This window comes from Scophthalmus maximus, chromosome 7 (assembly GCF_022379125.1).
Source record: "Scophthalmus maximus strain ysfricsl-2021 chromosome 7, ASM2237912v1, whole genome shotgun sequence".
NCBI lineage: Eukaryota > Metazoa > Chordata > Actinopteri > Pleuronectiformes > Scophthalmidae > Scophthalmus > Scophthalmus maximus.
Genome location: NC_061521.1, coordinates 19061715 through 19075632, shown reverse-complemented (window position 1 = coordinate 19075632; position 13918 = coordinate 19061715). Strand labels below are relative to the sequence as shown.

General features: G+C 44.5%; 1 protein-coding gene across 6 annotated transcripts in view; it reads right to left on the bottom strand.

Annotated features, from left to right (window-relative positions):
• The window catches only part of ldlrad3 (low density lipoprotein receptor class A domain containing 3), a 91911-nt gene that overhangs the window by 41691 nt on the left and 36302 nt on the right, over positions 1 to 13918 (bottom strand). For 5 of the 6 annotated variants that reach the window (XM_035641416.2, XM_035641418.2, XM_035641420.2 and 2 more), the window contains one exon: positions 1022 to 1168. In XM_035641416.2, the coding sequence (XP_035497309.1) occupies positions 1022 to 1168 (147 nt within the window). Of the gene's footprint in view, positions 1 to 1021; positions 1169 to 3225; positions 3351 to 3429; positions 3449 to 13918 lie in introns of those variants that run through there. The other variant, XM_035641419.2, reaches the window with a different exon arrangement.

Below are 13918 nucleotides of genomic sequence, written 5' to 3'. Positions count from 1 at the left end.
TGCGTGTGTTTGTGTGTGGTGTGTGTGTGTGTGTGTGTGTGTGTGCCGGTATGCCAGCGGACACAACTTTGTCAAGAGTAGTCTGCTTATTCCCTGATCTGAAAACAAGAGACAACAATGAAGAAGAAGAAGAAGAAGACAGCTGGAGGAAGAGGAGAGGAGCAGGAGGAAGTGGCAACACAATGAAGGGGCAGACCATAAGAGATTTCTTTTTGGCAGCAAATTAGCTGGAGGGGGGAATAAGGTATGCTTTTTTTTTTTTGGCGTTATGCTTTTTTAATTGAAAACAAGCCTCTATGCAGCAATTTACAAGCCAAAAGCCCAGAAATCATCAGATGAGACAAAGAGGGAGGGCGTGGAGTGGAGTGAAAAACGGTAGTGTGAGACATTGGGAGAGATGAATACAACAGGAGATGGGGGGGGGGGGGGGGGGGGGGGGGGGGGGGGGGGGGGGGTCCATTCAGTGTGGCAGGGCCTCAGAGTCAATCTTCATCAGCGATCCCATCTTCGTGCTCGTCTCTCGCTGGGACGCAAGGGGGGAGAGGGAGGAGCAGCCCACCAGAAAGATCAAACCCAACTTAGAGTGAGGATCAAATCTGAGCTATTACTGTAGCATAACAGTCGAATTATGCATGCACTACTATTTCGGCACACAGAAGTAATCGGCCCTCTGCTTTGATGGTATTAAGTTTTGCCCTGGCGCTTAACTCGGGCCGAGGGTCTTGCAGGGAGGGGAGGGAAGAGGAGGAGGAGGAGGAGGGGTGCTCGCCGTGCGGGAGAGCGAGCTGAGGAGCGAAGAGGGGAGTCCATTCAAGTTGGCCTAGAAAATGAGGTTTAAATGGCCCTTATGGCTCTGTGGATAGGGAAGGGAGACAAACTTTGATTGCAATATTGCACAGTGAGAGGCGTTCAGGAGCTGAAGAAGACATGGCTGAATTATCAATCTGGATACATTGCTCCAAGGCACGGCTAAGAGCTAAAAAAAAAAAAGACTCGATGGAGGAACTGAAACTGGACTTACGACAGCCCTTCTCGTCGCTCTTGTCAAAGCAGTCGGGCAATCCGTCACACTGCCACCCGCCCGGGACACACTTCCCATCTCCGCACATGAAGTTTCCCGGGATGTTACACTCTGTGGTGAAGTTGTTCCCGGGAAGCAGCTGGCTCTCTGGTGGATAAGAGAGAGGGAGAGAGAGCGTAAGGGGAGGAGGAAAGCAACAACAAGAGAGAACAGACAATTACATTCGTACTCCGTAACGAAATCCGACAGGTAAGGGGATATTGCATTCCGGCGATATTCATCAACACAGTCAAAAATGAAAAGACCCTTGTTATCTCCATCCCGTGCTCTATTCAAAGAGCCCTATGAATCTGCAGGGGCAAACAAACAGAGGGACGACGCCATGAATACAGAAGCACAGGAGGTCATCCGGTGTTAACAGCCCTGTGGGCATATGCGTCACGGTAAAGCTGGGCAATATCATAATAGGGTAGATAAGAATACAAAAACAAAAGACAGACAAACAAAGCCGAAATGTTATGCCTCGGACACAGATGCTCGGATACCAACGGCCCCGAAATAAACCCATTCTGTTACAAGGGATGGGCCCCCCCGAAAGTGGTCCAGGGCATTTCTAGGTGACGCAGTGCAGCTGTGGCATAATGGGCCAGGAATGTGAAACAAGGCCCGTTGGCTGAGGTCTGACACTGCGTGGCGCGGAGTTCAGCTCGTAAACACACCTATAGGGCAGCGGGACACGGGGGCTGCGCAGCCTACCAAGGGGTGCGGCCCTTTAAGTCTTAAAGTGGCGGCGTGGTTCACCCAAACACACCGACATGAATATTGATGTTAAGTATTCCACGAATACCAGCGTTTTTTTAACATGTCAAACAGAGAGATTGACTATCCGAACCCGTCCTTTCGCTGCTCCTGCTCTTGCGATATTTCAGAAATGAATCACATGAATGAATTCACTTTGTGCAGAAGAAAGGGGGTTTGTTTTCTATATTTAATCATTACAGGGACACAGTCTCGACAAGGCGGTATTCATTACTGAATAATCTGCGAATAGGAAACTTTGACACCCCCCCCCCCCCCCCTCTCGAACGCTTGTGAATTCAGAACCAGAGCTCCCGGGTTCAACGCACTTCGTTGATATTCAGCTAGTAGACGTAGCCGCTTCCCAGAGAACAGCCGAGCGGCTGACACAGAAATCGACTGTTCGTACATCATCCTGCTCCCGTTGCCCTTTTACCGCAGCAGGTTCGGGAAGAAAAACATGCATAGGTCCTCGTGAATGATGCAGCACGACCCTCCTGAACCCTTGGGGGATGATGCAAAACCCTCTTTTGTCTCTGACAATAAAGAAAAAAAGGGAAGTGATGGATGAGACAAAATTAGGCTCTTTGTAATTTATGAGGACTGGATATTTTTTAGATCATTTAATTGGTGGGAGAACATGTCAAACGCAATAGATGACAAGTAGATGCGACCAGAATTGTTATAATAACACCTCTTCTTACCCGCGGTATGACGTTTCAGCCAATAGATTTACATAAATCTCAAACAATGCTGTGGAGACCTATTGCATGATGCAGAGCCTCTTGGATACACAATGTAAACTGACATCCAGATATTGTATGTGGGGAAAAAATGTACATTTTTGGTTATCTGTTTGAGAAAACACCCCAGTCTCCACGCGTTCTCCCCTGGATGTTCCCCTGCCACCCGTGTTTGTTCAGCTCTCTCTCTCACAAGGGGAACTGAAACAAACACGGGGCACTTTGGGAGGGGAAAAGGAATGAAACAACACAGTCACAGTTGCGCCGGAACGGGTAAACTGAGACTGTGGAGCTGCTGCGAAGGCTCAAGATAAAGTTAGTCCACTAATTTTGGTGAGAATGGAACTTTTCAGCAAAGTTCGAAACAAAATAACAGGTGTGAAATGGGACAATGTCCGGACCAACAGACGGCCCCCGTCCGTTTGTAGAGTGAAAACAACTTCGGATCAGTTGTAGGAAGTAAAGGCAGGAAGGAAACAAATAATGGTGTGTGGTACCACACGGGGAGAGAAATATTTAATTGCAATTTTTTTCGCAGCAATTGCTTGCAGTCTTCGCCTCGGACGATATAAAGTAGCGTCAAGTACTTCGCCTGAAGTCGGTGATGCTGGTTGAAAATACCATCGTGATATTACGGTGGAAAAGAAATTAAGAAAAATATACCATTTCATCAATGTACTACATTCAAACGCTAAGACCACTGCCCGCCGAGTTGACAGCACGCTGATGTCAGACGCCCGGCCGTCTACACACCGATCAACGTCAAAGATAGGCGGTCGTCCATGTAGCTGTTGATGACAGGAAGTACGTGTATCAGGCAAAATTCTTGGTGCGCTCCCTGAATTGAAATGTGAAAACAAAACTCACCCAGTCAAATGTAAACAACGAAAGACATGAACCTCGGTCAGGATTTCCAGTTGTTGACCATCTTTCAGGCCAATGGGACAGAGGTCCGAGAGGCGTCGGGTTAATTGGAGAGTTGCTTGGAGACCATGTGAGAGAAAGAGGGAAAGGACAGAGGGAGACGACTGTGTGTGTGTGTGTGTGTGTGTGTGTGTGTGCGTGCGCGCGTGTTTGACAGGCAGCTTATCTTTTCCTAAGAGTCTCTCCGTCACCGCCAAACCTTTTGCTTCCACTCCTCACGCCCGGTTTCAGACCCTCTTTTGGCTTCACACACAACTCATCCCAACGTCCCTGTCGTTCTATCAATACAGTAATAAGCCTGAATACCTACAGTGGTTTACCGTTGAGGTAAAAACGAACAAGCCCACCTCATTGCCGCCGCGAGTGGGGCTACACGGCGGCTCATTGACAGGCGTCCCTTTCAGCTCGTTAGCGGTGCCATGGCTCAATGCGGTAACTCCGCACTTCTCTGTGGGCCTCAGCTGCAGAGCACACTCCCAAGGTGACGCGGACAATTTGAACGGACACGACAGCGTCCGCGCCCGGTAGCGGCGCTCATTCATCTACAGGCTTTTAACTGTTATGTTGCGGACGGCTCGGGGCGTTATCCGCGGCGGCACAACAACACCGCTGTGTGGAACTGTTGTCCTCGCAGCGTGAGGGAGAGCTGGAGGAGATAAGGCAGGCACAACGCCGGATGCCGAGCGTATCTCGCAAGTGTAGCCCAAATTACTTGGGGTAAATATTGACTGTACCATCCTTGCCCTTGATCACCCATCTTCTGCTTCCCAACTTTTTTTTCCCCCAGCGTTCATGGATGTGTCCACTGAGGCCCGTTCGATCCGAGGACCTTATCTTCAATTGGTGCCAAACACAAAGTGTCTGGCTAGTTTCAGTTTGAATGGTTTTACCAGTGGCTTCCTGTTTTGTTAGTGGTGTGCGCATGCACAGGGATGCAAAACCCTTTTTTTGCTGCTACTTCCACTCCACCATTTTTGGGGGGGGGGGGGAGAAATGCACAAAAGAAAAGAAACTTTTCTGGAAGCGAGGATGTAAACAATGCTGGATTCGGCAGTTGGCTTTGTGAATGTTGTATGAGGAAGGACTTGTTCCCAATCTGTTTGTTAGACCTTGAGGATAAGCGTTGTGGGGTTTTTTGTAGATTAAAAAAACTAGGTTTATAAGAAAACTCAACAAAAAAAAACTACATTTCTTGGTTACATAAGTGAGGAAAAATGGGTTATCGCACATGCAAACATAATCATGAAATTAAATTGTTGTGGCTATGGAACTGGAACCATCCGGCGAACGTGTTCCCACAATCTCTTAAAAGGCCCGTCATTTATTCAATAACTCTGACCAACATTGCCCATTTGAAGGAGCCAAAAAAAAATCCAGTCAATGCACAAATGGCAAGCTTCCAACTTTTACGCCAAGAGTTTTTTTTTCTTTTATGGGTTAAACTTCATACATAATGATTCTGTAAATGGCAGCCGGGAGAATTCAGCGTACCCCTTAGCAATTCTCTGCATATGCATATAACAGGCCAAGGCAAGCCGCCTACGGTCCAGCCACCCACATCTGCCACTGTCTCCCAAGTCTTATGAATAGTTTCATACCAAATGTCAGCGTACCACCGCCAACACTGGACAGCTAATTTGACAGTAAAATCTTAAACTTATATCCTCTACAGTGTTTCCCCTAGGTTTAATGGTTGGGGGGGGGGGGTTAGGGCTCATTAGGGTTAGGTTTCACGAATCACGTTTCATCCACAATCTTTTATACAGGAATGAGGAATAAGATACATATGGAAAGTGACCATGAATTACTTCTGCTTGGCATTATGTATAAAAAATAAAATTTACATTTTTTTTAAAGTTAATTATCATTTTCAAGGGGGGTATGCTCTGTAAGATCGTACGGGCTATATTAAGGACTTTTGGGTTGTGTTGCCTGTGATGCTCAATAGGGTGGTTGTGGAAAGTAATATGTGGTGGGAGGGAGAAGGAGAGCGAGAGGATAAAAGTCAAGATTGAAAGCTCGTTCAGGAAAAGTGGAGAGGAAAAAATAAAAGGTGAGTAGATAAAGGGCAACTATGGTCAGGGAAGGAAGAATCCAGGTAAAGGTGGACAAGAGTTATATGGACCAATCATGGGAGAAAAAAGGAGAGGGGTATGAGAAAAAGAAACAAAGAGATGGACAGTTACATTTATTGAAAGTAAATTGTTTACCCTGTGTTCTGGAAAGGTCAGTGATATGAATATGTGTCTCAGCTGCCGCTGCTCTAACCCAATCTTCTTCAGCGAGTTTAGACATCTGACCTGCATTGATTAGCCCCGGTGGAAAGAGTGAGCCCCAACCAAAAAGTGGCTGCTTTACGAGCTAGAAGTGAAAGTTATACCGAGGCTATACGGAAGAGGTACTGCAATAAATTGTTTATAGAGGGGAGCTGTTGAGCTCTCCGCAGGAGGAAAACATGTTTCATCCGTATGAATATTCCCACGTTCTCATCAACCGTCCCTTCGCGTCGGCTTTTTGTCCTCAACAACACACCTCGCAGGGCAAAACAGTCTCAAGGGAAACGTGCACTTGGAATAAAAAGAATTTAAAAGAGAACTTTTTCAGGTTTGAGAGAAGAAACTTACTTTTCAGTTACACACTGGGCTGGATGTACGAGCATGGCTCTGCGGGGAGCGGGGGGGGGGGGGGATTTGGCTGTGGCTCTTATTGTGTGTGGGTGGTGGAGAGAGAGTTTCCCAGAAAAAGGAAATGCGCTCACTGAAGCACCATGTATATAAATAAGCACTGAGTGTAAAGAACCTGGTCGGCATTACTTAAAGACACCCGACAGACAGACGGGCAGACAACAAAGTCAGGACAGCATGGGCTCAGATCAACAGAGCAAGCAGGGCCTTAATGGAGAGAGATGAACAAAAGGGGGAAGTCGTGCATTGGAAACAGTCAGAATAATGTGGCACTGGCTACATTTCGGCCCCGGCCTCTTTCAGACACTGTTCAGTCCTTTTCTCAGCTCTTAAAATAGAGTTACGGTGAAGTAACTTTTTTCTGCTGTTTTTGTAGCATCACTGAAATGCTCGGGTCAACAAATGCACGCTTTGTACACACTCACTCAAATCACTCAATTATTAAATCCTCCGCAAAATCCGCATCAGAGTTGACCCGGTGAAGAGAAAATACGAAAGAAATGATGATTATGAATGTGAATACTGCAATTAAAAAGTGGAGTATCTAGTCGTTATGCAGATTGCAGAGAGGGCAAACACTTGCTCAACATTAACATACTTAGACAAAAGAGCTAATTGCAGTTCGTGGATCGAGATTGGCTATTCTACAAGTTACCTTGGCGAAGGATTATATAATTTTTGTTGCATATTATCACCTGTGTCTGCAAAAAATTAATGAATTTTACAGAACTTAGCGGAGGCATGGGACACGGGAAGAACCCATTACATCTTGGTGCAGATCCAGTTACTCTCCTCAACATTGTGAAATTAAGCACTCAGGTATAAATTATGGATCTTGATATTAAAAAAACCCATCTCATATAAACTAGGATAAAACGTTGAGATGATGAGTTTGTACAGGTCGGTACAGATCCGCATAATAAGAGGTATCTCTAGTTTTCATGTGGTGCTCATGGGTTTATTCACATCACAAAGCCGCTATAGATTATAGTGAAAATATGATTCTATTGATTAATTCCTTATCTAATTCAGTACAGTTAAATAATGCATTTGCACCATCTGCATCCCGTGTTCCAGTATAATATAATCTTAGACAAAGACTCATTTGTCATGTGTGCACAATATTGCTTTCCCATATGTTCCAATTTCCATGTATGCGCAATGCCGTATTCCCATAGCCTCCCGTCTTCAATGCAAAAGTTGTGCCTGTTTATTTTGCGGTGTGTCAGGCATACTTGATATGTAGGCCATATCTTTTATTGTTGCTTTTTACTGTGACTCCCAAAAATAAGATTTCCCTAAAAGGGAAAAACAGTGAGGGTGTTGATGTGCGTCAGTCTTCAGCCTCTGTTGTTCCCAGAGCCGAGGAGCGTGGATATGAGCGGCCAGGAAAGAAACGATAAATCTATTTATTTTTTTCAATAGGCAATATTTTGGACAGCGGTTTACATTCTTCCACATGTTTTAGACACTGCTGGTGGTATGACATGACAGCTGTCACTTATAAAACGTATGCACGCTGTCGTCGGTGCTTGTCAAGGATAGTTTGTGAGGGATGAACCACCACTCCAATGTAGAACTATGAATGTTTACAACAAATGCTGAGACGTCTTTTTTTCCTGCTTGCGGATCACATCACATCACCGTCAGCGGTGCCATTCTCCCAACTGAACGTTCATTCATTTCATATCAGCGATCGGCAAATTAAAAAATGAGTATTCATCAGTGAGGAATGATGGCTGAACCGGTCACCAAAAACCACTCTAGCAGTAATGATGAGACAAAATCATCTGTGCCTGTGGTGAACCTGGAGCGGCTGTCGCGAGCATGCTTTTATGTAACTCTGATTAGTGCAATGCTACAAGCGCCTCAAGCGAAAATGTGAAACAGCTCAGAGGCCGCGAGGTTTGTCATTTTAAATCACGTCTCAAGCTGGAAGGCTTTTTAAAGTGAATTTGTGATGGAGACATATTGATCTCTCATCTGGTAATAAGTTAATTTGTAATCGTAAAAAAGAGGAAGTAATACAGTGAAGACAAACACCACCATTAGATTTGTAAATCCTTTTTTACAGAAGACAAATGAGATGATTCTGATTATTTTAGATCCATGATGTCAGTCCTGTTCTAAAGTACGATGTCTGCGACCTCACTTCTATTGTGTCAGGCAACATGAGGTTCGACTTAAACATCACTTTTCTAACTTGGTGAAACAAAATGTAACTAATATACCAATAATATAAATACATACACGCAAAAGAAATGTGCGATGGTATTTATCTGTTGAGATATATGCTTTCCAGGTGAACCTGGTGTTGCTTATTGGTGCAGTATAGTAATATATCAGTTTTGAATATTTCCCTTCCCTCTGTTTGACAAAGAAGCGGAGCATTCCTGTGAAATGGAAATGCATCTGCGGTTCGTGCATTTTATTTTTATCAGGGTACTATGCACATATACGCACAGAGAGAGACAAACAGTAGAAACAGAGCGGGGGAGGCATATGAGCAAGAGAGTTAAACAAAGGCAGCATGATAGCAGATGAAGAGAGTCGAATAAAAGTTTAAGAATGCTCCATCAATAAAGTCTGTGGCAAGACTGTGTTGTCCCCATTTAGGCCCGTGGAATTTAAAATGTTCAAAGGACAAAACAGAACTTAGAATGCTCTCTAAACTGCACATACGTGTTTCCACGACTAATGGCATGAACACTTTAGTGCATGTATATGAAAACAATATGTAGCTGCTATAGATCAGTGGGTTATACCGCTAACTTTGGTGCAGGGGTTTGGGGGGTTCAATTCCCGGTCAGGGCGTGGCTAAAATCAAGTGTGAGCCCTTAGGGAAGGCCCTTGATGCTATCTGCCTGATAGGACTGAAACTGGTTATTGTAAGTCGCCTCGGACGATGAATTTAATGTAATGTGATGTAACATCCTGAGGAAACTAATATAATGAAAATTCTTCAGACTTTATTGCTTAACTGCAGAGCCTAGAAGGTGGACATGGGATGTTATTTTTATCAACCCAGGGGTGCTAGTTATAACTCGTGGGCACAGTTTAGTAATTTGACAGGTGAGGTGCCCGCCCCCCCTTCCCATTGGCATTGCGGTTCACAGTTTGCGTGCTACAAGCGGGGACGTGCATCTCAGGAAGTCGCAAACCACGCATGCAAATTAGAAAAACAAATTTGGCCCATATCACCTGCCGGGCTCCAATCTAAATGATCATACACTAAATGCAGTAGAAGTTTATAATCATAAATGATACTTAATCTTTGGAATGAAATCTGTGATTTGTGTGACTGTGTTGGCGGTTAACTGTGCTCAGGGTGTATGAGACACAGTGGCGGTTGTAACGTTGGTGCACGCCACGCGTGCCCGTCGGCATCTCAAGGTTTTGCGTATTCATATGGATGAGGACTAAGGAGTAGATGCAATATTAATACTTTGCAGCAGTTTGTTAAAACATGTTTTCGGGGGGGAGGAAAACATATTAGGCAAAATATTATTCAGTGATGAGTATTTTTACATGTATTGAAAAACGTAACTGGAGGGGATCTTAACCAAATAAAACAGCCGGGTTGAGACTGAGAAAAGAGAAAAGTGAGACGAAGGATTCCCTGAGTTGTAACAACACAGCAACAGCAGAAAGCGGTGAACATTTTGTACAGGCAAAATTAAAACTCCACGACAACCAGGCGGATTGATGCCAGCTAACTCCACGACCCTGGGAAATGGAATTAAAGTCTATTTAAGTCCATCTAATGGAAGGCGGATGAGGATGTGAGCTATAGATTGTATAGTACATAATATTGAGAACAACATAGCATAAATTATTTTGTTATTTTTGACGCACAGTAAGTGAACAACAAAGACAAAAAGGTTTGTAAATGGTTCATGTGCTTTAATGGACAATAATTGTCAGTCATTGCCTTCTCGTCCCTCTTTCTGTAATTCTGTTTTTGAAAATAAGGATAATACGGCAACATCAGGGCGCAATCATTTTCCAGAGGGGCATAATACACAGATACTTTTCTTTCTGCACTGCAACTGCCCGCTAAGACTCACATCAACCATGGCACTGTGTTTTCAGTTAAACAGTAGTTTTCTAGCCTCCAACAGCTTATGGCATCCTCACAGATATTGGAGGATAACCATGATTTCAGAGAGCATTACTCAGAATACAAACACGCCGCCATTCATCAAGATCCCCGCGTAAATAATCCAAACACACACACACTCACACACACACACACACACACACACACACACACACACACACAAAATTAAGCAGGCTGCACCACTTGGGTTTTGCCTGAAAGGAGTTGAAGTTCACAGACAGTGCAGCACGAGGCTTTCTAGGGTTTGCAATATGCCACACAAGCCTTCTGTTGTCGGCGTAGAAATGCAAACAAAATATGTACGAGTTAGAATATGAACTTTGGAGAGCAACGGAGCGGCTGTGTTTCCTTCTCCCTCTATGCCTACAGCTACGCAGTCAGTGCTTAGTTCTTTGCGTCCCTGGCGAGACAGCGGCTTCTTGCCCTATCAGTATTAAGTGCTCTCCAGCATTGTTGAGGTTCAAAAAGAAAAAGGCTCAATAATGACAAAAAATAAATTCTCTGTTCACGGCGGGTTTATTTCTGGTTTCAGAACAAAATCTTAGGACTTCTCAGCCAGCGTGTGGCCACCCGGCGTCTAGCAGGCATCCTGAAGGGAGGGGCGCAGACAAAGCCCCCCTTAACAGCCTCAGCTTTGTTAAAGGGGCTGCATTATTGATGGTGCATCTGTGGTTTGAAATAGCACCAGAGTGGGTGAGACGGAGAACACCAGCCCACAGAGACGACGTTGGATGGAGAAATGTGGTTTTCAAAGACCAGTTGCTTCGTGTGAAAATTGCACAGCCTCAATGTGAACAACTGATATTCCATGGTGAATGACTCAAATCATCCATACTGTACATACATACGAAAAAAAAAACTACAGAGCCATTTCTTCCTAGCCTTAAAATACTCTTCATGGACAATGGAAGTATAGTTTATATTATGCAATATCAACAAATGTAAGTTTAGATTTATGTCTATTTACATTTTGGAATCCTTTATTAATGTGTGAAGTGTGTACAAAGGTAAATGATGTGGCATAACAAAGTGTAATGTAAACTCATGCAGGGTAACAGATCTGTGGAGAAAATAAATGAGTGGGTGCAAAAAGTAGCGGATATATATATATATATATATATATATATATATATATATATATATATATATATATATATATATACATAGCCATGTGTGTGTGTGTGCGTTATGTTTGTATTACAAAATGTACAGTTGACTGTTTAAGTAATGATTTCCTGCATCTGGTTGCCTGAAGCTATTCCTGTGCTCATGTGTCCATCCATAGAGGTTATTGGAAACATGAAGATGCATACGTTGCAGACAAATAAGCGCACACACACACACACACACACACACACACAGCTCCCTGGGAACACAACACTGGTTGGTTTCATCAGCCCCTGCCTTATTATTATGCATTCATTTAGCAGCCTCTCCTTTATCAAATAAGCCTTGATATGACTCCCTTACACACCGCCTTTGGTTCTTTGGAAGGGTGACTGGCCAAAGTTAGCCCGACTTGGCAAAACAGGGCCCCCTATTAATCACACGCTGCTCCTCTATTAATCTGGGATCACGAATCACACTGAGCCTATAATCTCATTGCATCGGTTTATTATGGCTGTTTATGGGTCCATCTGTGGTTAATTATGTAGATCACAACATACAGAAAATGCGTTACAGTGGAAACTCAATATTCAGGGCGTTAAGTCCAGTACAGTGCCCAAAAAAGGCTGAAAAGACTTTGCACTCGCACACTGACGCAACAAGGCATTTTGAGAAAAGCTGTTTTGTTGCCGTGTCTTTTAAGCACTTGGCTTGGGTTTCAGAGAAAGCAATTGTCCATCTAATCCTGTGAGAGATGACAGTGGCATTTTCAACAGCATCGTAACATAGTAACATCACCTTGGGATTACCTTCACCGAGAGGGGGACCTGACGGAGACGGGGGTCGGGGACGAGGATGAGGAGGATAGAGATGACTAAAAATGAGATTTAGTTGTTGGCAGGCTGCTCACAACTGACAATCAGACCAATAAGTGACACTGTTTAACACACAGGCCGAAAAGAAGGACAAGAATGCACACAGAGTATGACCACGGAGAGACGGGCGCCCATCACGCCCACGTACAGACACACATCCTCTTAGGGCCTTGAATTCTACATCCGCCCTGAGAGGGACGCTTCTCCTGTCACAGACACACATCCGTCCCATTTATTCTGATTCGGCACTTCGGCCCTTCAGCGGCACCAAAACTAAATGTCAACACTCCCCTGCATCCCTTTCATCATGTGTACATCGGTAAACAGCGCGCAGCGAACACACACCCTTCATCCACCGCTACGCCGCCAGACACTTTGCAGAGCAAATTGGCATTTCCGCAGAGCCAGTCAGACGGTGAGAAATGGTGCAGACAGTGGCACGGAGGGAAGCCGCCAGAGCTGACCTCCTGTTACACCTCTGAGACTCATGTTGCGCAGTTTGCTCCGAGTCACACCAGCCTGAGCTCTGAACACGACGGGGAGAAAACAACTGCGAATGAAGGCATCAGATTGTACAAAGCAAAAAGAAAAAAAAGGCACTTTAGCTTACGTGATGCTAAATGAGCCAGAAAATGGCACGTGGAAACTCAAATGTCCTATGCGTTGATAGCGTTAATCAATTAATCGATTAGTAATCGACTGCCAAATTCATCAACAACTATTTTGATAATGGATTAATCGGTTCAAGTAGTTTTTATGGAAAAGAAAGTCAGTTCTCTGATTTGTGAATATTTCCTGTTTTCTTTGCTCCTCTATGACAGTAAACTAAATATCGTTGATGTGTGGACAAAACAAAACCTCATCTTAGGGTTTTGGGGAAACACGATCAACATTTTTTTACCATTTTATGACATTTTATGGACCAAACAACTGATCGGTTAATGGAGAAAACAATCGTCAGATTAATCGATTATGAAATGAATCGTTAGTTGTGGCCTTAGATGAGCGTACATTTAATTTAACTAAAGCAATGCTCGAAAGATGGAAACTGAGAAGGAGAAGGAAGAGAAATTGCACCCTTTGACTTCAAAAGTGCCTTGGGAGAGAGAGAGAGATAAAGTAATGGAAGACAACAACAGGAAAAAACACAAAAAACACCACAGACTGCTTTTGTCTGTCATCTCGTCTGTGGAATTAGCAAGTAATGAGCTCCTTGTTGTGAAGCTGGGCCACGGTGTCACAGCGGGGGCTGAAAAAATCAGTGGGAATGAACTCTGATATCTGCCGAGAACGCCGGGGCAAAGGGAGCGATGGTGGAGCAGAGAGAGAGATCACAAGGTGAACGGGAGGAGAAATGAAGGGATGCGCGATAGAGACACCACTTTAAGGGAACGGGGTGAACGGGGGAATGGCGACCGCACCACAGTAGAAATGTTTATTTCGGCAGGATGTGGATGAGGGGAAAAGGGTGCCGGAGCGCCCGTGCCGCGTGCTCTCAGTGTCTGGCTCTGCGTCTGTCAATCTGTATAATGTGATATCTCCCCGACCGAATGATGATGAGTCGAAATGGTAATAGGTCCAATGGAGGGCCTGGGTTCAAAAGGCAGCAGGTGTATGAATGGTTGGCAGCTGATGGTTGTAACTAA